A 26,051-nucleotide genomic window follows, 5' to 3' on the forward strand; every position below is an offset into this window, starting at 1 on the left:
ATTAGGAAAATATTGTATGTGGAAATGTGGGTTACTTGCAAAATGGATGAGTGTGCTTTTGAAAATGTCTTCTCTGTATGTCTCAGTAATGGCAGTAGGTTCTTTTCCCATTTTCTGAGTAACAGATTAGAAGGTAGAGATTCTTCTGGCTTCCATGTAACACCCTTAATAGACAATCAAAATACAGTGTAAATCCCGGTTTATAGTTGAGACCTTTTCTGAGGAATAGTGGATTAATGTGGTTGCTGGACTACACAATGCAAAAAGGATTATTAAGATTTTAGTCCGGAGGTTGGATGGAGGAAAAGTGGAATAGGAGCCTTTAGACTTGTAGCACAGCACAGGCCTTGGAAGGTATCATCCACAATTACCTGCTTTGTATCTTTGTGAAGTTTATACCTAACAGATAGATAGTTTCCTTGTTCTCTGTTTTTGATTATGGTTGATATTGAATACATTTGGTGTCATCCTATTCATCAGTGACTGAATTGAGCTGCATTTATCAAACTGCTATTTCTAGGTATTGTCAGGTTGTTGAATGTAATAGTTCAGGCTGCTCTCATTTTTTTGGATCCCAAGACAGTTAATGCTGTGCCCTTTTTCTATGTGGGTTTATTGTTTTCTTTGCTTATGATCTGAAGTAACTGGTGGCAAAATCAACCTTCAGAATGTGGATAAAGGTATGTGCTGATTAGCCGGTAGTCTGAATCATTTTTATTGCAAATTAGTAACTGTCACATTCCAGGATGCAATCCAGACCAGTGAGGGGTTGTATCATTGCCTGCCCTGCAACCAATGCTTTGCTGTTGTAGCTCCCAACCTGGGCCACTCCTGAACAGCCTACCAGACACACATCCTAAGTGTCTGTGTATAGCCACAGCCCTGGTCCAGCAGCTATGACCCCAGCAGCCTGGCAGCAACACACCAATCAAACTCTGGCTTCCACCAGCCTTGGTTAGTACTTGCAGTGTGACCCCCAACACCCTCCCAATCCCAAATTTCCCCCCAAAACATGTGTTGTGCACAGTCCAGCCCTCTCCTGGACAGTTCAGATATTAAAGGTCCATTGCCCCTTCAGAGGGTCAATATTCAACAGTTTGTTACTAACAAGCAGTTCAGTTTAAATACAGCATTGGTTTAGATAAAGAAATAAAACAAGTGTGTTAACAAAAGAAGATAGGATTTTAAGTGAATTCAAATATCAGCTATTTAAATTATTAAAAGAGAAATAAAGGTAAAATGCTTTCTAGTAGCTAAAACTTAACAAGCTGGACTTGGATTCAAAGTAAAATCCTTATCACATGTTTCCAGCAACATGGCTGACCAAATTCTCAGGTCAGGATCTCCCCCCAAAGTCAAAGGGCTGGTTCCTTTATTGTCTTCGGTGTAAGAGAGAGAACAAGCTTGGGCTTTTCTCCTCCTTTCTTTTAATAGTCCAATTAACCTTTGAAGTGGGTTCTTTTGAGGGTTACCCGTAAAAGCAAAGTTTATTCAAACAGTAAAGAAGGCAACATGGTGTCTACAAGAGCACAGAGCCTCCTTCACCTTCTTCTCAGCTGGGTTTGCTGAAATGCAAATTTGCTTTATCTCCTGCCATTTCCTCTCCCAGCTGTCTCGAGGACTGTGTGGTTTTGAACATATACCAAGAATATCATACAGGAGGGCTTCACATATAATGTGATTTAATACATATAATATATATAATACATATAATACATTTCATCATGACATTATTAACCAACGAGTTATTAATTTTCAAATTATACCTCACAAGGCATATTTTATACAAAGATTATTACAATAGTGTATAGGATGTCAATACAAGGGTGCTTTTAGTCACAGTAGCCACTCTTGACATGTCTTTCACGCTAGTCTTAACACCTGAGCAGTTTGGGCAGGACCCAGAGAGAGACCTGACAACATCTTAACAGGGAAAAATAGCTGTAGGAGGAATAGTTACTTGCATTATAGAGAGTCCCTGCCAGGATACCACATACGCTCAGATTTTTTTTAAATGTAGCTATCACGTTGTTTTTGAAGAAAGCTTTTCTTGATCAAACCCTCTTTCCCTGCCAACTGACCACGACAATGCCATTACCAAAAGGGGGGCAGGATGTAAAAATTCTAAACAAACCGGAAGTTGGTCCGGTAAAAGATATTACCTCACCTACCTTGTCTCAAACAAACAAATTAGCTGAGCATTAGTGGGTCCTTTATAATGTGTGAAAATGTACTGCTGTACAATCACAACACATATCTTTCCACATACTGGATGAAAAAATTTAGAAGATAAATACCCCAGGATCTATTTAAAACCAATGCTGTTGACTACTTCTGTGTCTGAAGTCGAATAAGCCCTTCTATCGAACTGGAAGTATTTGCTTTAAGTTAGTTTTCCTCATATTTTCTGAATTGAAAACTCAGCAAAAATTAATGTGGAGTAATTATTTCTAGCAACAGAGAAGTCACAGCACTCATTTGTAAAGGACAGCAAGAAGCATAAAAATAATTGACAGCAAGTATATGACCAACTTCCTTTTTTTTCTAAAACAGATATTTCCACCGTATTTAAATTAATAATCTTTAATCAGAACAGTAAAAGACATACCTTCTTACTTTCACCAATAGTAGTAGCTCACAATATTCTCTTTATTATAATGGGTGCTTAACTGCACCTGGTACGTTGGTAGTGAATGTCGCAACATCAAGACAGCAAGAGATTATTAGAGTTCTGAAATAGCTTGGCCATGCATGGATATTATCCAAGCAACTATGACCAACTGAAAATGGAGTTTAATAAACTGTATTAAACATCATAAAACAAATACAGGGTATGCATCTTAGTGTCCAATTATGTTTTTAAGTGATGGATGTCTCATACCAAAAAGGCTTTCTTCTGCAGTTCTGATAATATAAGATAGGGTCCTTAAAACTGTGTTAGTAAACAGCAATCAAATGAGTGAATGGGAAGCTTAAAATAAAGAATACTCAGTCAACTTTTGTTGGACTATATGTACTTGCATCACATCACCCAGTGTTGACGTGCATCTACTGCTCAGGGGAAAAGTGGCTGTTGTGTGCTACCAGCTCCAAAGTATTTTTAGGAGGGAATTTGTAGGATTCAACTGAACTGTACAGGAGAAAATTTAATTAAACAGAAAGTAAATACTTAAGTTAGAACTGGGGTACTTTATACACTGTAGAGTTTGAAATAAAGGATTACTGTTCACACACAAATATATATATATATTAATTTTGAAACAGCATAAAAAGTGCTTTACAAAAAATTAATGAAGACAGTAGCTTTGATATTGCTGCTCTTTTAAAAGCCTGTTAAAGTGACATTGAAAAATATCATGTCTTGCCATGTTGTTCTGCACTGAGACTAAAATGTCTCCAATGTTTTTACAGTTGCCTCTTCATTTGGCTCTTCCTTCAAAGTGCTGATGTCCAGTGCACACTTTGGAGGTTTGTATGTCTGTGACAAAACATGGAACCCAATCAGTAGTGCTAGTGATGTTGAAAAGGCTAGATGGTTAATTCTTTACAGAGCATTGTTAATGGCTGAGAGAAGAGAAAAAAGAGGAACTTTTTATACAGAAAGAGCTCCTCTCAAACTATAGAAGTTGTTGGCTATTACAGTTGGGAGTGCTTGTGGATGGATAGAGTGCAAAAGATACAGGTTGAAAGGTAAATGAAAAGACATTGCAGACAAAAATTACTGAAGGATCCATGGAAATTACCACATCAGGTGTGGTAACCTTAGAATGTGCTACATCAAAAAATGTGTTGAACAAGATGAAAGGAGCTGATGAGTTCTTTGAACTTATTTGCAAACTATTTAGCAACTTCTTCAGTGTGTGCAAATTGAAGTTTATTTGTAGTGGAAATCTGGAAAGGATAGTCACTGCTGTAAAAGGCACTATTAAAATTCAGGGATAAAACATACATGCTTTTAGAATAACTCCTCTATGTAAATGATGAACACTGAAAAGACAGAGAAAAAATGAGTATTTCAGAAGATGGAAAGCTCAAAACAGAGCAAATCCACTACCCGCTCTGTAGAGGTGCGTGAAGAATAAAGTGGCAAGCAAGCATCACACTGCTTCCTACCACAGTATCACTGCAGTATGAGATTATCACCACAGTGTCATCATTCAGTCTTGTTGTGGGCGAGACATAGCAAGTACGTTCTGCAGAAGCACCCATTTATTCTGTCCACTTTCAGAATAAGTAAACACAGCTAATCAAATTGACAGAGCAGTTCAGTCAATAGTGATTCTTGACACTGGAAATGGTGGTGACAACAGCAGTAGAGGTTTTCATGCCACCTCCAGCTCTAGATTCTCAGTACTTTGTATTCAGTATGTTAAAATGATCCAAGAATGCACCTTCTGGGGTCACTCGAAAATTTTTCAGTGAAATAACTACCTCCAGAACAGACATTTGACAGATTTCTGATGGCTCAACTCATCACCACTCACTTGTCATTCTCAGTTCCTGATCACTCAGTGCTTTAGATGCAATAGTTCCAGGGCATAAGACCTACTGGGAACATACTAAGGTTGGCAGTTTTGTTGAGAAGTTGCAAAAGGAAAACATACAGCCAACAAAGTGAAAATACTACCACTGCTTTAAAGAACGATTGAGCAAAGCTGAACAGACTAAAACAAGCACAAAAAGTTCAAGTACAAACACATGGCACAAAACATTGAAAGCGCCCCCACCCCTTTTAACTTTTTATGTTAGTAATTTCTTGGTGAAGAATTGTGTAAGAAATTGTCAGTAGTGTTATTCTGTTCTCTGTTTTTATGAACAAACTTTTCAAGATCTTAAAAACTGATTGTTAAAAGAAAAAGAAAGTGCTCCTTATGTGGGAGGCATTGAAGGTAACAAAATATCCTTTGTACCCTAAATATTAGAAGTCCATTTCCCAAATATTATATACTCCAGCATCTTTGCCCTGTTATTAGGAATAGATCTGGTAAAAAGTTGATTTTAATAAGTGTGACAAAGCTCTGTCCTTGTCTCTGTGGGTCCTGCATTTCCTGGTGGATTTCGCTAGCCTCACAGGCTCCCTGTGACTCTCCATGTAGCCCTTCTCTCTCGAGAGGCAAGGGTCACAGCCTACTGAGCCATTTTCATCATAAGGCAGCAAGGGATGTGAGGAGAAGCTACCCTCCCTTACACAGTCTCTGTTGTCTCCCAGTCTCAGTGATTAATCGGGGGGCAATAGGGGGAGCTCAGGGACCCTAATAGTATCAGCTATGGTAGCTGACTTTTTAGAAACAGGACACATACAAATCCCTGGGCCACTTCCCCACAGCAGCCCCCACTTCGTCAAGATCCACTTCACTCTTACCTCAGGGCCTCCTTCCTTGTGCCTGATATGGTTTGTACTGCTCAGTCTTTCCAACAGCACGGCTTCCTCCTACAGCTCCTGACACACACATAACCGGGGGGGCTTTTAACTAGTTTCAGCCAGCTCCTGATTAGCTTCAGGTGTCTTAATCAACCTAGCTGTCTTCCCTGACTTCTGGAAAGATCTTAATTGGCCCCAGGTATCTTAATTGACCTGGGGCAGCTGCCATTTGCTTACCCTGGTAACAGGGATTTGTTTAGCCTGTGGCTAATATATCTGTCTCCCACTATTTTACTATAGCCATCTGGCCTTGCCCCGTCACATAAGTATTTAAATATTTTTTTTACCAATATGTCATCCCTATTATTGCAGCATGTTTGTTTCCAAAAGGTAATTTTAAATACACAGCTATTTTCCTGGAGATTTATCTCTATTCCGTCCTGGGGCGTTGAGGTTGTCCCAGCCTTCCTGTGTATCAAGCCAATCTACAAACCACCTGGATCCACAGAACCACCATTGTCATATAATTAGGATATGTTTTGTACAAAGTATGCCTTGTGAAGTATCATTCTAAAAGTTTTGACCTGCTAGACATTAACATTTCATTGGATTGTATGTGCTATCATTGTATGTGAAGTTGTGAAGTTTGGCTATGTATGTGCTACTGAAACATGTTATAAGATTGAGAACACCCACAAGCAGGTACAGGTACAACAATAAAAAGGCCAAACAATGTTAATGGCTTATTGAGGAAATGCACACAAGCACAAGGATTACCCCAGGAACTTTGTACAATAGAAACCTCTCAGAGATAGCACTACACAGTGGAAACTGTTTGACCCAGGTCACCGCAAAAGAGCTTTCTAGCAAGTTGGAAAAAGATATAAAAGGGGGAAATGACATCATGACAGCACCTCACTCTTCCTACAACAACACACCTGAAAGTACCAGCGGAAAAGGACTGAACTGGGTGGGGGGAGGGGAGTGCTGTTCCCAGGCTAAAGGGATTTCTAGCCTGTGTATGGAAACTTGGTGGATTGTTTGTATCATCAGTCAGGGTGAGAGATTACTGATTCAGATCCTATCTAATATTGTAGGCTTAGTTTGCGTTTTGTTTTATTTCTTATGGTGATCTACTTTGATCTGTTTGCTATCACTTATGATCACTTAAAATTTATCTTTTTGTAATTAATACATTTATTTTTTGTTTTAATCTAAACTAGTAAATTATTCACGTAACGGAAGTTGCGTAAATTAGATGGATTTACCGCGGTAGTGTAGACCAGCCCTTAGAATTAGAAGGATTTTCCTCATATCTAATCTAAATCTCTCTTGTTGTAGATTAAGCTGCTGCTTCTTGTTTTACCTTCAGTGGACATGGAAAACAATTGATCACTATCCTCTCTATAACAGCCCTTAATGTGGTCTCATGAAATTCTATTCTGTTATGAATCCAGTTTTACATGTGATAAAACTGATTCACACATACTTTAAGGAACTGATTTTCAGAGGTGTCTAGCACATGCTGCTCCCATTGACTTCAGCCGGAATTGTGGATATTCAGCACTTCCAAAAATCAGCTCTACATGATTTCCCCAAGATCAGTGTGGGCCTGATTGTGCCACCTTTACTCATGTTACATAGCACCTTACTCTGCAGTTAGCACCATTCATTCTAATGGGGCTAAATTGCAGAGGAAGGTGCTACTCAGTGTGAGTAGGGGTGGCAGAATCATGCTGTCAAAAGTCAACGGGAGAGCCAAGAAAAGAATTCAGGTCTCCAGACTCTCAGTCCATTCCTCTATCCATTGGACTATGCTCTCTACAATATCTTGGGCTCCATTAACACTTGTAGAATTGTGTCAGTTTACCTTATCTGAGGATCTAGCCCATCAAGTTCATCATCCTACAAGTTCAAGATATAACCTCTGATGGAAGTTGTGTCCAATATTTAGACAGTATTTAGCTTAATTTTACCCAGGAATTGCTTTTATCCTGATAAACCATCAGCCATTAATTTAAAACCTGTGTGTGCTTAACAAAAATGTTTATTTCCAGAAAACAAAGTACTATTTAAACAAAACAAAAGACAATTAAAAATAGATGCTGAATGTTGCTTACTTTTGGCTCTTTTCTTCATAAAATCTCTCAAATGTGAAAAGGTATGTATAATAATAGAATGAAAATGTATTCCATGCAGTACAGTCTGAAGGATTCAGTTTAACTTGAATAATTTGAACCTGGTTCTTTAGCTCAAGTTGTAGCATCTCATGCTTTCGGCTCTGGAGGTTCCCAGTTCAGTTCCTAGGGTCAATCAAGATGGCAAGTGTCATACATGTGCATTTTGGGGGAGGGCTAGCTCAGTGGTTTGAGCATTGGCCTGCTAAACCCAGGGTTGTGAGTTCAATCCTTGAGGGGGCCATTTAGGGATCTGGGGCAAAACTTGGGGATTGGTCCTGCTTTGAGCGGAGCGTTGGACTAGGTGACCTCCTGAGGTCCCTTCCAACCCTGACATTCTATTACTTTTCTTCTTTTCTTCTAATTTTGTATAAACAATTGCTGTCTCTCTCCCTTTCTTCCTTTCTTTTCTATAAATGTGAGAAATTCGTAGTCTCTTCCTATGTCTCAACATGATAAATGAACTAATTTAAAATATTTTCCATGCCTCATCTGTCCACTCCACAAGCTGTCAATGAGCTGGGATTGGAAGCTTTCATGTCAATAGTCCACAGCGAGCACTTGTATTGTTTTGAAATAAGAATGTTGTTTCCATGACAAACTTAGAACTTTTTGGAACTAAGCTGATATCCACATACTTTTAGGTTTATGTAAGAAAAATGATGTTTTTATGAAATTTCTAAGGCAAGGGGTCCTTTGTTTGCTTGACCATAATAAAACCCTTGTATTGTTCTTTTTCGTTTTTTGGTCTTTTAGGTAGATAGCAATTAGGGAAAAGCAAAAGATAGAGAGAGACATTAGAAATATTGAACTTTATTTTAAACATTAAGCTTTTATTATTATTATTATTATTATTTTTAGTGTCATTTTTTTTTACTGTAAAAGTAACAGTTAATGTATTTAAATTTACGGAGGGAAGTGATTTGGCAAATGTTTATAATGGCTTAGAACTGTAAGATACACATCACCTTGTTCTGCAGCAGGCTCAGATTTTTCTGAGTATTTACTTAGTGGAGTTAATACAGAAGTGTGGGATGGGAGAAAAGCCTTGGAAAACACTTTTACTGTTTTTGAGATGCTACAGGCCGGTCATTTTGGATTTGTTGAACTTTTTACACTTAATAAAGTATTTTAATGTGCCTTTAGGGGATGCCATAACTTTGCTATTCTGCCTTATCACCCTGGCCTGCTTAAATAACACAATGTTCCGGTGAGGTATCACATTAAAGTTGATTCTAGTTAAAAGTGGATTTTGGCTTTTTGCCAAACACCGCACAATTCTCAGTAAGTTAAATGGTCCCATAAGCTTTTTAACACTCAAGGTTTCCAAACAGGCTGAAATACGGAGCTTGTTTAAATATTTTCCCAAAGAATCTTTTTTGTTTTTATATAACTCTTTCTCTCTTGGAACTGGAATAGCCCTTTCCTCCCTGGATTTGACATCTGTACTCATATGGACTTTGTTATTAGCATAGGTGTGACTTACATTGGCCCCCCTCTACAGTAAGTTGAGCCAGGTGATTCTTGGCTAGTGGCACAACCTCACTAAACTGTGGCTATCCCTCTCATATATTATAATGTTCTGTCCACAATAGCCCCCCTTCAACAGAGAATACGCCATCAAGCAGCTGCGTCCCCAGTCATTGCCAATGTACTTCACATGTGTAACATTTTCCTTCCCAGAGGCAGAGTGCATTCACCTACGTAATTGGCCATGACCTCTTCTTGCCCAGAGCACAGGGACTCAAGTCCATGCCCATTTCCAAATGTTTTAAGACACAAGGCAGCACATTGCTGTCATGCCAGTGGGCAAGCCTCAGGGTAGATGAAATTTTGATACAAGCACTTGTATCATCATCAGAGGTTTCTGTTTGAGCTTGACAAGATTCCTGTTTCTAAATATTTGAACATGCAGGTCTTAAATGCTACTATGTCTGTCTCAGGACTGTTTCCATCTGTGCTGGTGGGTGTATTTTTTTTTTTAATTTAAATTATCTCTTTTGAGTTTTTATAGGGGAAAAAAAAGAAAATGTTTATCTTTTTAGCTTATTGATATCAGCCTGCAGGCTAGCTGTTCTCAGAAGGATGGAAAGTATATTGGTTAAGAGATGCAGGCACCTATTTTGTGATAAAGAATTTCTTTGCATTTTTTCCCAGTAAAGTAAATTGCTTGCAGGATATTGCTAAGAATGTAATCCTTTCAGTGTTGCATCTCAGTAGATATAGTTTAAACTGCTTTCTCTTATTACAGAGTTAAGTTTTGTATGTGTGTGTGTTTTCCTGCAGAAACATTGACTTCCCATGTAACAAATATAAGTAACTAGATTTCTTGTCTGACCAGCGCTTTATATTAAAATGCAGTTGAAGTCCAAAAATGGCCTGGAAAAACAATGTCACTCCATGCCAAATTTTACAAGGTCTAGATGATCCCAGGATCCCTTCTCTACAGGAATTATTCAAACCCAAAAGTCATAAGTAGTATTTTCACCACCCTTGAGAGGTGTTAGGAAGCGCCCTTTTAATTTCCAACATTTTAATTTCCAATAGGCTACATAGGAGTCCTTCTGGAGAGAGGGCAACTTTAATTTAGCACTGCACTCCACAGCCACCACACTGATGGTGACTGCATCAGAGATGCATTGAACAGATGCATAATTTGGTTGCTTTGGCATAACCCCCACCCAGTCAGTACAAAAATGGCCTGGCCCCCTGGTTGCTTTACCCCTGCAGGCTCCATTTATATAAAATTTGAATTTATCACACATGGAGCTTCTGTGTTGAGTAAGAAGAAGCACCTTAATAAATAAACTTTCTTCCTGAAGGATGTTAAAAACCAAATTCTTTCCAGCCTCCCTTACTTGCCGTGCTACGAATGTGCTCCTTTGGTACCAATGTCAATTATGTTTGGCTTTCATTTCATAATACTTCAAGTTGCACCTAAAACAGTCATGATGCTACTTTTAAATGTCACGTTTTAGTGTTGTGCTTAATTCATTTCTATGGTGTGATGCTGAAACGAAAGGAGAAAAATGACAAGGAAATAATGGAGCAAGAAAGGCAAATGTAATATTTCAAAGCCACATCTGGCAAAGAGATGTAGTTTGTCCTGTAGTAAAAATACATTTGAAAATATATAAAAAGAGACTATAGTTAAGCTGAAATCATAACCCTTTCCTTTTAAAGTAATAGCTCACAGCCACATATTCATATTTCAGTAAGCAAACTGAGTAGGAAGTGGGCAAGGGAAGCAGTTGGTAGTGACTGAGTTCTTACAGAAGCACCTGGTATAGATTGCATTTGGAGAAAACTGTGTTCGTTGACTGGCTACCAGGAACAAATAAACTATAAATGTTGTGATTCTACTTCTAGAAAAGGAGTTTTGGTGATTTATCAATTTATATTTTCCTTTTGGTATTTGGTGGTGCTTCAACATAAACTATACAGAAAGTTGTGTAGATGTGTGTGCATAGGATGAACTTATCAAAGGTTTTGTCCACCCCTATATAAGGAATATAAAACACTGGTGTACTTGCTGAGTATGCTGGGCAGATTATGTAAACGAAGGTCAACAGTACTGATCTCAGCCTATTTTGAGGGTCCTGGGGAAGAACACGCAAGCCCCCTTGTTAAAATTCTGCCAGTAGTGTTGGGGAATTTCTCCATTTTGGATGGTGTTGCTTTCTAAATCATCCCTGCCAGGGACAACTTAAAAAATACTTCCGGAAGGAACAGTTTATTGTTTTTGGAATTCATCAAATTGTACCAAACTGCAAGAATATTTTTTTTAAAATCCACAGAAGTTTACTTCCATTGATCTGAGAGGATCTCAGGTAGAACAGTGATTGGCACCAAAATAAGACAACCTGGACTGACTGTTGAACAGAGAGAGCACCCTTCAAAGTTTCTTTCTTTCCCCACTCCCCTATTTCCAGTTACAAAAGTTGATCAGTATGTGATGTATATTTTCAGGAAGATTCCCTTAGCATAGATTATTTTTGTTAATTTTATAATATTGTGTAGTAAATTCCATTTCACGAATTGCTGCTTCTTGCCAAGGCATAGAAATGTTTGGAAAAAAATTAATAATCCAAATCATTATTTTAAAAAAAAAAACACCTTAACCTCCACTTAGTCTGTTTAAGTCCCTGCCCTCAGAGAGCATGTTACTGTTTAATTCATGATCCTGCTAGAGACTGGGATTTTGTTTTGTAAATATTAATCTCTTTGGGGAAAGCAATATCAAATTGTTTATATAAGGATGCACAAAATTCATTATGTAAACTATCAGTAAGTTTTGATCTGAAAAATACTGGCATCTTTCCCTCCCCTGGCCCTCCCCCGGCCATTCTTTTAAATCCATTCTCTCTCTCTGCAGTTGGAGTCTATTGATATTAAAGAACTGTTCTGTGATTATGAAATCCATTTACCTCAGAACACTTTTTATTTGCGGGGCAAAGAGAAGCATCTACAAAATCTCAGTCAAATATCAATTTATTATTCTGTCCCATATTCTTAATCTATAGTTATATAAACAATTTTATTTATTTTCTGTTTGATATTGCATCTGGATCTGTGATTAAGATTGATCCTCAGCCGCTTTTTCCCATGCTTTTTACTTTGTAAAAATATCTAGCAAACATTAAATCATAATGATAGTCTTCAGGGGTATCTAAGAAACTGAATGTGCTTTTACCAGATAAGAACAGCCTTAGTTTACCCTTACGGGAATATCAGAATAGTGAATTACTATAGCTATCCAATGAATGTTGAGTCAGCATGAATGCATTTCAATAAATGTGTTGTTATTTCTGGCAGACTGAAAATGCAGAGGTTTATTGTGTTGATGAGGAATCTGAATTTGAAATACCTGGTGCAAATCCATTATTTTGTTACCTTTTGTCATTTTTCATCATCTCCATATTCATATGCTCAGGTTAATTTAAATTTGGTTTAAATTCCTTAATTTTCTTACAACTCTGGAGTATACTACTATGTACTCTAAAATGTGTTAGATCTTATTTTCTCAGGTGTATCTTTAAACCAGATGTAATCTCTGATTTATCACTCTAGCAAACCTTGAGACTATCCCTTGAACCCACCAGTTCCAAAAGGTAGGAAACATCAGACCTGTAATATCATCAATCTCAAGGAGAATTTTCAAAACCCTGCACAGCAAGGGCAAGATGGTTGGTTGCCCTGTATGCCCATGCAGAGAAATATGGGAATGTAAGGCATTCCCTTACTCCCCTACACTGGCTACCCACCCTGTACACTATGTGCCAGCTGAAGCAGCTGAGCCAGCACAGAGGTGGCAGTAATCTGTGCCAGGTGTAGGGCTGGAAGAGACTACTTCCCGCTAGTGAGGTGAAACAAGAGACTGAATTGTGACCAAGGCCAGATTTACACCTTACGCGCCCTGAGGCACAGCATCTTCAGTGCCCCCCCGCCTACAGCTGACCTTTGTGTTTTCTGTAAAAAAAAAAAAAAAAAAAAAAAAGAAACTTTTAGCCCACTTTTAACGTTTAGGTGCTCCTGGGCACATGCTTACTGTGCCTGACTGGAAGTCTGGCCCTGATTGTGACTCTGAGTTAGAGAGAATCTTCGCAGGAAAAATACTACTAGGCTTTGAAGGATTAGCTTTTTGGGGGTAAATGTCGATTACACTGTACACACACAATCCAACAAAAAATTTTCGTCCATCAATGATAATCTAAATTGACAAAATAAGCAAAATAAGAAAAATGCTTCTTGAAAACTGTTTAGAGTTTGATTTAAGGATATTTACTTTGTATATTTTGAAATGTGATGCTAACAATATGTGTTTTAATGATTACAAAGCTTTAACTTTATGAATCTCAGTGCCTACTGTCATTTAGTAATTGTTGTCCAACCTCCCCCTCGTCTCTCCCCCATGATTTCCCACAACTATGAAAATTTTATTCGATAAAAATGCTTAAAATAAACATCACATTATCTGTCAAAATTGTATTTTTAAAAATGAATTATGTTAAAGTTAATTATTATCATCATTGGTTACACACAGGTTGGTTAATGTCACACTCAAGTATTAGGTTTGTGCACACAAATATGGGGGAAGCCCAGGCCGTGGGAGTATGCATCTTGGGCCTTGTCCTGTGGGGTGCCAAGGATATTTCTGCAGCATGCAATATAAGGCCCATTTTGTGTAATGCATCTGTTTTACAGAAAATCTCTCCCTCAAAGAATAAATAAGCAATCTCAGTCTTTGCATTCTCGTAATCCACCTCTTCCTTCCTAGCAGTTCTGGTTTCCTTTCTCTGTTTTTCTCTGCCAATCACCCTGGTTTTTTTCTCTGAAAGAATTTCTGTCTTTTTTAAATTCTATTTTCGTATAATTCTTTTGAAATATAAAATAAATAGCAAAATACACACTCTATGTAATGAACGTACAGTGGGAAAAGGTTGCTCGTAGGAAAGAAAAAAACACACTGCAGCCACCATCCACTAAAGAGTTTATAAGTGCTTATAAGGAATAAATTATCAGGAAGAGTTTTGGGGAGGAAGCTATTACCAACAGGTGTCACAGAGAGCACTGTTCAGTTTATGATTAACATCTAATATGTATCAGTTCACTATTAACTTCTTGTGTAAGGTTCCAAATCACTAAGGGTAGAAAATTATCATTTTCTCTACTTTTTTTGTTAGCTAAATATGGAGTATTAAATAGCTCTTAGGGCCTACACTTTTTAAAGTGCATGCGCATTTTCTCCTGTCCAGAACTGTGGACACGCTGCCTGATACACAAGTGTAAATCAGGGATTTTCTCATGCCCATGCCTTTTCACTTGCGTTACCTCAACTTGTATTTGTGCCTTTTTCAAAATGTATGCTTTAGTGTGTGTCTGCCATCTTGAGGCTGAGCAGCATCAGAATTATCCAAAAGGTACTACAATATAAAGGATATAAGCATCTTCAAAATCATAAGAAATTTATCTTATCGTGTTATATATCAGCCTTAGTACCTTTCAGTTATGCCTTCTGAGGGAGATCTCATCCTTAGACTATGAATTGGTTTTGTATGTTGTAGGTTCAGGAAAAAAAATAGATCTTCTCTCTCTGAGTATACAGTAACTCTCCCGTCTCTTTCTAATCTTATCCATGATTCCTTTTCGTACCTGAAGGAAAAATAATAATAAACCATCAGAGATAAGTGTGTCCTTGGAGTTAATTGGTATAATACATGACTTCTCTTGATTCAGCAATAAAGTGGACACAACTCATTGTTAGGAATACAATAAGCTTTTTTTTCAATTTGTTCAAATAATTCTAAATCTGCACTACCCACTTACTTAGGGCCAGATTCTTGTCTCAGTTACACTAGTGTAAATCCAGAGTAACTTCACTTAAATTAGTAGTTACTAAGGTTTACACCAGTATAACTGAGATCAGAATCTGCTCCTTAATACTTTGCAAGTTTATTTTCTTAAGGCCTTCCACTTACTCGCAATGATCAAGCATAGCATATGCACTGTAGTTTCCAGCATTTTTGAATGATTAAGGGAAGAGTTTTCTTAATAAAGCTTTTGAAATTATTCCTGGAACTCTTGTATGAACAGGCTTTTTTGCCAGATTTCTAGTATTCTCTAGTTTGAGCTAAGTAAATAATACTGTGAGACATAGCCCTTTTTTTTTTTTTTTTTCAGTATTTCAGTGTGTCCACATTAGTATATTAAGGGATCAAAAAGAGGGGAAGAGGTGAACCTCAGTGAATTTTTAAACCTAAAAAATAGTTTGGGTAAAGTTCTTATTTTAATCTGTATTGATTTGGCCAAGTCTACTGATACCTCAGCCACTACACCCTTCTTTTGGATCTCTTTTGACTTTATCATTTGGCTATTATCCTATCCCAATGTCTCTGTTTTCCAAAGCACGTTTCCAAATCCTCCTGAACTTGTGGGGTCAGAGTTCTCCCATGTCTTTCATTTCATGTTTCTCAGCTCTTCCACCTCTTGAAGCAGAGAGAGTCTGGCAAACCATGTGACTCATGTTATGTAGAATAGCTCATTTTAATTCAACCCTTTTTTTGATGCATGAACCAATTAATTACAGTAACTCCTCACTTAATGTTGTAGTTATGTTCTTGAAAAATGCAGCTCACGAAAGCTTATGCTCAAATAAATTGGTTAGTCTCTAAGGTGCCACAAGTACTCCTTTTCTTTTTGCGAATACAGACTAACACGGCTGCTACTCTGAAACCTGTCATTATGCAAGGCACTGCATTTAGCTGTATGGATTGGAAATCTATCAACTTAATGAAAAAACTCATACAGATACAGACAGACATCATCTTCCTTTCCAAATGCAAACAGATGGAATCATACCAAAAGGACTGAAGGTAAAAAATCCATTACAATCTACATACCACACAGACTATGCTGACAGCTTGTGCCACACGCTCTCAAAGAAACTGCGGAACCACCTGATCAACATCCTCTACAGCAAACGGGGAAAGATTAAGAATGAGCTCTCAAAACTGGATACTCTCATAAAAAACCAACCTTCCACACAAACTTCCTTGTGGCTGGACTTTACTAAAACTAGACAAGCCATTTACAACACACACTTTGCTTCTCTACAAAAGAAAAAGGACACTAAGTTATCTAAACTACTACATGCCACAAGGGGCCACAGCAATGGTTCCCTTAATCCACCCAGCAATATTGTTAATCTATCCAACTATACTCTTAGCCCAGCGGAAGAATCTGTCCTATTTCGGGGCCTCTCCTTCTGCCCCTCCACCCCCACGAACATGATACAGTTCTGTGTTGACCTAGAATCCTATTTTCGATGTCTCCGACTCAAGGAATATTTCCAACACACCTCTGAACAACATACTAATCCACAGAGACCTTCCTACCAACACTACAAAAAGAAGGATTCTAGGTGGACTCCTCCTGAAGGTCGAAACAGCAGATTGGACTTCTACATAGAGTGCTTCTGCCGACGTGCACGGGCTGAAATTGTGGAAAAGCAGCATCACTTGCCCCATAACCTCAGCCGTGCAGAACACAATGCCATCCACAGCCTCAGAAACAACTCTGACATCATAATCAAAAAGGCTAACAAAGGAGGTGCTGTTGTCATCATGAATAGGTCGGAATATAAACAAGGGGCTGCTCGGCAGCTCTGCAACACCATTTTCTACAAGCCATTACCCTCTGATCCCACTGAGAGTTACCAAAAGCAACTACAGCATTTGCTCAAGAAACTCCCTGAAAAAGCACAAGAACAAATCCGCACAGACACACCCCTGGAACCCCAACCTGGGGTATTCTATCTGCTACCCAAGATCCATAAACCTGGAAATCCTGGGCGCCCCATCATCTCAGGCATTGGCACCCTGGCTATGTAGACTCCCTCCTCAGGCCCTACGCTACCAGCACTCCCAGCTATCTTCGAGACTCCACTGACTTCCTGAGGAAACTGCAATCCATCGGTGATCTTCCTGAAAACACCATCCTGGCTACTATGGATGTAGAAGCCTTCTACACCAACATTCCACACAAAGATGGACTACAAGCCGTCAGGAACACTATCCTCGATAATGTCACGGCAAACCTGGTGGCTGCACTTTGTGACTTTGTCCTCACCCATAACTATTTCACATTTGGGGAGAATGTATACCTTCAAATCAGCAGCACTGCTTTGGATTCCCGGCATGGCCCCACAGTATGCCAACATTTTTATGGCTGACTTAGAACAACGCTTCCTCAGCTCTCGTCCCCTAATGCCCCTACTCTACTTGCGCTATGTTGATGACATCTTCATCATCTGGACCCATGGAAAAGAAGCCCTTGAGGCATTCCACCATGATTTCAACAATTTCCATCCCACCATCAACCTCAGCCTGGACCAGTCCACACAAGAGATCCACTTCCTGGACACTACAGTGCTAATAAGCGATGGTCACATAAACACCACCCTATACCGGAAACCTACTGATCGCTATTCCTACCTACATGCCTCCAGCTTTCACCCAGACCACACCACACGGTCCATTGTCTACGATACAACCGCATTTGCTCCAACCCCTCAGACAGAGACAAACACCTACAAGATCTCTATCAAGCATTCTTACAACTACAATACCCACCTGCTGAAATGAAGAAACAGATTGACAGAGCCAGAAGAGTACCCAGAAGTTACCTACTACAGGACAGGCCCAACAAAGAAAATAACAACGCCACTAGCCGTCACCTTCAGCCCCCCCAACTAAAACCTCTCCCACGCATTTTCAAGGATCTACAGCCTATCCTGAAGGACAACCCATCACTCTCACAAATCTTGGGAGACAGGCCAGTCCTTGCCTACAGACAGCCCCCCAACCTGAAGCAAATATTCACCAACAACCACACACCACACAACAAAAACACTAACCCAGGAACCTATCCTTGCAACAAAGCCCGTTGTCCACATATCTATTCAGGGGACACCATCATAGGGCCTAATCACATCAGCCACACTATCAGAGGCTCGTTCACCTGCACATCTACCATATATGCCATCATGTGCCTGCAATGCCCCTCTGCCATGTACATTGGGCAAACTGGACAATCTCTACGTAAAAGAATAAATGGACACAAATCAGATGTCAAGAATTAGAACATTCATATACCAGTCGGAGAACACTTCAATCTCTCTGGTCACTCGATTTCTGATCTAAAAGTGACTATTCTTCAACAAAAAAACTTCGAAAACAGACTCCAATGAGAGACTGCTGAATTGGAATTAATTTGCAGATTGGATACAATTAACTTAGGCTTGAATAGAGACTGGGAGTGGTTGAGTCATTATACAAAGTAAAACTATTTTCACTTGTTTATTTCTCCCCCTGCCACACTGTTCTGCAGACGTTCTTGTTAATTCCTGCAAATGTGCTGGAAATGGCCCACCTTGATTATCACTTCAAAAGGTTTTCTCTCCCCTCACCCTACTCTCCTGCTGGTAATAGCTCATCTTAAGTGATCACTCTCCTTAAAAGGTGTATGATAAACACCCTTTTTTTCATGGTCTGTGTGTATATAAATCTCCTCACTGTATTTTCCACTTTATGCATCCGATGAAGTGAGCTGTAGCTCACGAAAGCTTATGCTCAGATAAATTGGTTCGTCTCTTAGGTGCCACAAGTCCTCCTTTTCTTTTTGCGAATACAGACTAACACGGCTGCTACTCTGAAACCTGTCATAAGAATGAATGTAAATAGCGGGGGTTAGATTCCAGGGAAATTGTTTTTTTGCCATACAGTACAGTACAGTGCTATAATTGGGAGGTGCCCTCGCCTTACCCCACACAGGCACAGCCCACTGGCACTGGAGGCAATCAGGCAGGCAAGGAGATGAAGGTGCTGTAAGCTAGGAGAAGCACGTTGCACAGCAGCAGTGGCAGCTTCCCCTACTCTGCAAGCACCAGGGGCGGGGTGGCTCAACCCTTGGCCTGCCCACTCCACCCCTTCCCCCAAGTCCCCTCCCTTAACCCGCTTCTTCTCTCCTCCCTTACTCCGCATGCCGTATCTTCACTCTTCCCCCCCCCCCCTGCCGACGGCAGTCAGCTGGCTTGCGGCGTTCAGGGGGCAAGAGGGCCGGGGGAGGAGCAGGGATTCGGCGCACAGCCTTCCCCCACCTCCCCCACCTCCTGCCTGGGGCAATCAGCTGGTTTGCGGCATTTGGGAGGCAGGGGAGGGATGGGGAGCCTGCGCGCCGAGTCCTCGCTCCTCCTCCCTCCCTCCTGAACACTGCAAGCCAGCTGATTGCCACGGGCAGGAGGCGGGGGAGGAGGGGAAGGCGCTGATCCACGGGATCTGCCGGCAGGCGGGAGGTGCTGTGGGGGGGCATAAGGGAGCTGATAGGGGGGCTGCCAGCTGTGGACAAAGCAGGCAGCCAAACAACGTTATAGCGAAGCATTGCACAACTTTAAATGGAGCATGTTCTGTAATTGAGCAGGGATGTAAGATCAAAACAACATTAAGCAAGAGAACGTTAAGTGGGGAGTTACTGTATAACACTATGTACTTTCTGAGTTAATTATTTTCTTTGTTTTGCATAGGACATTTTTATAATTTGTTGTACAAACATATACAATAGTTCATCTTATTATTTCTTAGTGTCTTGGTTCTTGTTACCTTCCTAAAATGCTGACTATAGAACAATTTGGTGTGGATAATATAGGTGGGGCAGGTAGCGCTGCTTATACGTACAGTTACCCAACACTTCGAATGATAAGACCCTTTGTTCAATTAGTTAGAACTTCGCCAAATTTTAACCATTTGGGCACAAATGCCAGATTTCTCAACTGAGCTGCTGCTGCTGCTTTTTTTAAGTTTCAGCAATAATGGTGTAGCCATTTCAGAGAACAAGATGAGGGAAAATATATGGTTATGCTCATGTTTAAAATATTCTTACAACCACTCTGTTGAAAAGCTCTTGCACTTCCATGCTTACTAGCAAGGATTTGAAATTTTTCAGTGTGACCTCCCTGTGTCAGGTACGTACCTTTTGCCATCCCCGTGAAAATCTGCCCACATTTGGCCAAGTTATAGGCCTCTGAAAAATTCCACTTCACACATTCTCAGTAAAGGCTTAGTAGAGTTTGGCAGCTAAATTCTCTGGAGCATTTGCCATCCTCTCACACTTCTTACATGCCAACCAGACTCTGGATGCATCATAGTCACAGAACAGCTGAGCATGTTCCATTTCATATCAGCCAGGGGCTGAACAGGACTTTCCCTGCAATTGCTCAAAGCTGGGGGTTGCTTAGATACTGGCCACCAGAACTGAGAGCAGGGAGACTGTCTCTCCTTTGCTGTCACTGCACCCCTTGCTGGTGCCCAGAGGGACAGGAGCAGAGTGATGGGATAGAAAGGCAGGAGCCGATGATGACAGAAGATAGGAGCAAGCGGCAAGGACAGGAACTGTTGAGTGGGGTAGCATAGGAGCAAAGAGGGCATGGGCAAAAGCTAGAGAGTGGGCAGGAGCAGGAGCTGATTTTAGAGGCAGGCAGGTGCCAGAGAGGATAACAGTGGGGAGGAAGGGACAAGAGCAGTGACTTGGCAGGGGAATATAAGAGTGGAAAGGGACATAGGTAGGCTCGAGGCATAGGGGGCAGAAGGCTCTGAAATTATTATAACAGTCCCCTACTGAACATGTATCCCACCCCTGCTGCTGACCCTGTGGGGAGTCAGTACGATTACACAGGATGAAATTTTTGTTTTTCAATTTTTAAGTTTTTTAAAGTTTGGGAAATTACATTAAAAGGGGGTCTAATGAGTTAAATAAGGAACTGGGAGGTAGAAAGTCCTGAGTGCTGATCCTATTACTTGGGAAAGTCATTTAACCTTTCTGTATCTGTTTCCCTCTCCGTTTAATGTGAATAATAATACTTTCCTTGAAGGGGTACTTAAATGTTTGTAAAGCATTTTGAAATCTTTGGACGAAAGGCTTATAAGACCAATGTATTAATTTTACAGTGTTTTACTCCTATGACGCACTGAACATTATGGGTTCACTTCCTTATTCTGCTCATGCTTTGAATTCTAACTTTACTTGAGAGGATGACCTGAACCAACAAATTCACTGCTCTCGCAGTCTTTGCTGTGACAGTTACATAAATTCAAGGCAATCCATCATACCATGTTGAGTTGGTGAAGTTCACTGATGACACTTCAGTGAGTTGCTTTGTAAAAACTATTGGTTAAATTTAGAGTGATGAAAGGAATTAGTACTTCAACACCACATAGTCAGATTGTGGAATTCACTACTGCTAAGCCTGTTGGGTAAAATAGTGTGAGTGGATTTTAAAATATTATGATCATCAATAACATATTTCTTGTTTTATAAGCTATGATGAGGGTAAGAAAGAAAGAGCTATATCCCCATGTACAGTCTCACACAATTGTCAATACACAGTAATGGAGTATTTCTCCATCTGACATATTGGTTATTGGCTATTTCTGGCAGTAGGATACCAGACTCCATGGACAAATTGTTTTATTCAGCGAGGCAGAGCCTGTGTCTCATTTCTCCCATCCCCCAATGCCTATTTTGAACACACAGGAACATAACATGGTGTACGGAGTTTAGTTTTATTGTCACACATAATGGTTATTTTTGAAGAATTATGTTAGCAGATTCTCAATTTGCTCACTTTGGGAGTAAGGGTTGATTTGTAGGGCAGTGCATGGGATTTAGAATCAAAACGATTAATAATGATCAACTACATATCAGATTCCCCACTATGGCACCAAAACCATTAACTCTTTGTATGTCCATAAAGAAGGACAAAAATGCTGACTTAAAGTTACAGCATATTGCAAGCTTAATTTGCAATTCAGAAAAGTTTGTTCTTTTTCAGTACAGCTTAGCTGTAAAATGTAGTCAATAAAACGTGGAAATTAGCTGAATCACAGTAGTTTAGTTGACATTCTGTTGTGTTTTGTTCGTACAGAAATGTATCTTCTGCAGACAGAGAATGAAGAAATTTTCCGGTGCCTGCATACAGTGTTCTTATGGGCGTTGTCCAGCTTCCTTCCATGTTACCTGTGCCCATGCTGCAGGGGTGCTGATGGAGCCTGATGACTGGCCTTATGTTGTCTACATCACATGTTTCAGACACAAGATCAATCAGAATGTGGTAAGGAATTTTATCCTTTCTTTCTTCCTTTCTTTTTCTTTTTTTTTTTAAACAAAAAATAAAATATGCTGTGGATAGTCTTTGCATTCTAAAAGTGTAATTAAGACAGGAATTTACTTAGCTGTCTAGGGAAAATGAAGGAAGGAATCTATAAATGGCTTATGTTTAGAAGATTGCTCCATCTATATTCTTTTCATATACAGCAGGTCATTATATTTTGACAGTTTCTCCTTATGTCTGGAGCTTGGAGAAATGTTGGTACTCAAACGGTGGTTGATAGGCCTGGCATACTTTTCCATTAGGACCATTACAGTATGTATGGATTCACCACCACAATAAATCAATACAGTCTCCTTTTTTAAATTTTCAGTGTAGTACAAATACCCACATTTATTACAAAAACCCAGATTAAATATTATGAATATCCAATATAAAAATATTGCACATATAACATACTTATTCAGCATTCCCAATAAAACCTTGCAAATGTCCTTCCAAAATTTCAGTACTGACTGACAATAGTTATACAAAGTATGAGTAGAACTCCATATTCTTTGTGACAATGCCAGAAGTTTCCATCAATGCCGAGAAAGAGCCATTAATGTTAGCTGTGATGTATACTCCATTCACAATACTGTCATTAACTGTCTTGTAGATCTTAATGCATTTTGTTCCACTTTATTTCTGTCACTTCTAATGGAGATGCTTAACCATTCTGTAGTTTTTAAATTATATTTGAATTATTCCTTAACATTGTTCAGACAGAAGGAATATATAATAGAATCTAGGGATGGAAAACACCTATTTGATCATTTAATCCAGTGTTTTTCAACCTTTTCTTGTTGGTGACCCCTCATTCAAAGTCAAATTTTTTCAGCCCTCCCTCCTCACATTTACTATGAACATAAATGTGTCATTGATAGCAATGATAAATCTATATAATCTGTTTATTTTGTGTTTTGAGAAGTTGACCGAGAATACTTGACCTCAGAGTGGACAGGTGTGCAGGAAGTGGAAGAGCAAGATTTTGCTTTAGATTGTAATAACATTTTCAACACCAGAGAACCTCTCCGAATGCTTTCCTTGTCTCTCTTGGGATTCATGATCCACTAGTTTAGTCCATCCACAGCGAGTACAAGACTGGCCTTACAGAACATTTTCTGGCTTTTTCTCCAGTATAGTTTTCAGTGTCTCAACCAATGGGACTTCCATCATTTCCCATGGGAGACTATTCTTCAGTCAAATAGAACTCTCTGTCAGGAAGATTTTTCTGTGGTCTAGGCTGAATATTCCTTTTATCAATTTCATCCTATTACTCCTAGTTATACCTCCTGTACCATGCTTATCAGCTTACTCCTTTCCTTAAATGGTGTACAACTCTTTGAACAGACAATCTATTCCTATTACCATCTCTCTTTGTAATTGCATAGTTTTTCTATAACTATTTTGTTGTCCAGCTGTACCGAAAGAAAGACAGGAGACGCTTGATATGGATTTAATCAGACTGCAACGTTATTATTAGATGTTTGGGACTACCCGGCAGATAAAAGTGTACAGTGCAGGTAAACCCTGTTTATTTTTTAATTATCCGGGTAGGCTTTCCCCAACTTCCCCTCTTTTTCCATCCAGGTCCCTCCAGCAAATCCATTCTTGGGACCTTACCATCCACCCCACCTTGTGGGAGGGGTAAAATGGGCTATAAGAAAGGGGGGTTGGCTCCTTGCTGTTCCAACCACAGTAGGCCCAAGCCCCACACCGTTCCTTTCCTTTAACCAGCACCTCCTTTTTAAGTCCTTTACCGGGCCATTTATCTGGGCACTGGATGCCTTCCCTATGCACTGGACATCTGCCCCACACTTACCAAATAATTTGCGACATATAGCCTACCACACCTTTTGTGCTCACCATAATAGGTCTTCCCTAACACCCGCTGTGGGGAAGGCGAAAAAACCCCTCTCCACCGAAGCCAATATCGTGGTGAGGGAAAAAATATCTTCCCAGCCCCCCTAAAATGTAGTGACTAGCACAATGCCCACAGCAGGTTCAAACCCACCTGATAATCACACCTCAAGGGGAGGGAGGGTGGATGCTGCCTTGCCTGCTGCGTGGAGAAGGGGGTTTGCAACACCAGAGCTTGCACCTTTAAAGGCTTTCGCCCTTACATTCCAAGGGGGTGAGTCAGTTCTGCGAAGCTGACCAACACCACCTTTTTGCAGCTGTGTCTGCCCTCCAGTTTTTGCACTGGTTGAGGTCTCCTTTTTTTGGCAGCTTCAGTTGTTTGGTGGTTTTATACTTATTTTTTCTAAGTCATTACTTGCTGCTCCTTACTCATATTTTGTTTTTTTCTGAACTCCATCTAATTTGTCTGTGCCTTTCTGTTACTGAGGCATCTAGAGTAAACAGCCACACTAACAAAGCATATCATTCTCTTATGCCTTTTTTCCCCTCTGGATTGTAAGCCTGTCAGGGCACAGATAATCTTTTTTCTATGTTTGTACAGCACCCAGCACAATGAGCCCCCCCCCATCCTGACTTGGGTCTTTTGCCTGCTTCCATAATATAAATATTTATTAATAATGCTAATAATAATAACGCCTGTAAATTGTTAGTAAAGTAAGGTGGAACATGTAGCATTCACATTTTCTGTCTCTCTGTCTTGTCTATCTAACATACACAGCACAGATTATATTACATCTGCAATTTATCAGTATACTTTATTGTCATACATTTAAACTAGGGCGCTGTAAACAATTGTTAAATGATAATTATTTTGTGCTCTAGAAGCCAAAACAAACGTTAGTCTGATACAACACTATTATGATAAAATTGACTCCCACAAAAATCCTTCATTTCCCCCCCAATGATTTTTTTGATCTATATTTGGTGTTATTAAAGGAAAAATAAAAATTACATTGAGAAATAGCATCTTGCACAACCACTTATGAAGTGTATGGGATGCATGGTCAGACTGGCTTGGAAAAAAAATAAAAATCAATCAATCTTTCCCAAAACTCAGAGCCAACAATATACCTTTACAGGAGGAGTTTGGGTCGGTTGGCTTATTTTTTGTGGCCAGAACCAAAAAACACCAGGCAAAGGTAGGCTATTTTTGTGTGTGCTTTATTGGACAAAATCTTGCAAATATCAAAAATACTATGAGAGCCTTTCCTTGTGTAATTTTAACATGATTTTGAGACAAGGAAGGTTGACATAAGTTTGTATATGCTTTGGTTTAATATCCTATCTTTTGGATAATTAATCTAATCAAATCTCCAAACTTTCAAAAGTTTGTTCACCATTAATTTTCTTATTAGACCTTTATCCTTTCAATTAGCTATCCTTTCATGCGGAGATTACACTGCCTTTTGCCATTTGGCATAACATCACTTCTCTGTTCATAATGAACCTTTCTTGTTTGTCCATCACTTTAACTTACATTGTATTGTTTGAAAGCAAAATAATTAAACAATGAGCACTGACTTTTTAAACTAGTTTTGCAATTTTAAACAGAATAGAATAGAGATTAAAAAAATAAAATATGTCAGCAAGAGCAAATCTGTACAGATATTCAGCTATTGAATAAACGACACATATGACAGGATGCCACTATCTCTGCTCATGGAGAAAGCAAAACAATAATTAGCTGGTGTTATCTTAATAAAGTTGTCCCAAAATGCATTATGAGAGTTGTTTGTTATTACCTAGGTCGAGGTTGAAAGAAAAATAAGAGTTCATTTTTTATTTAGGTTGGAGGAGGGGATGTGACAATTATCTAACATGGTATTGTAATATGTAAATTAGGGATGTTGCTTGACCAAAAGCCTGTTCTCTCACACACACACACATACAC

At 39.4% G+C, this 26,051-nt stretch overlaps 1 protein-coding gene across 21 annotated transcripts in view; it reads left to right on the top strand.

Annotated features, from left to right (window-relative positions):
* The window catches only part of KDM4C (lysine demethylase 4C), a 446,017-nt gene that overhangs the window by 375,742 nt on the left and 44,224 nt on the right, over positions 1–26,051 (top strand). For all 21 annotated transcript variants that reach the window (XM_043547717.1, XM_037901932.2, XM_037901922.2 and 18 more), the window contains one exon: positions 22,016–22,201. In XM_043547717.1, the coding sequence (XP_043403652.1) occupies positions 22,016–22,201 (186 nt within the window). The remainder of the gene's footprint in view (positions 1–22,015; positions 22,202–26,051) is intronic.

This window comes from Chelonia mydas, chromosome 5 (assembly GCF_015237465.2).
Source record: "Chelonia mydas isolate rCheMyd1 chromosome 5, rCheMyd1.pri.v2, whole genome shotgun sequence".
Taxonomy (NCBI): Eukaryota; Metazoa; Chordata; order Testudines; family Cheloniidae; genus Chelonia; species Chelonia mydas.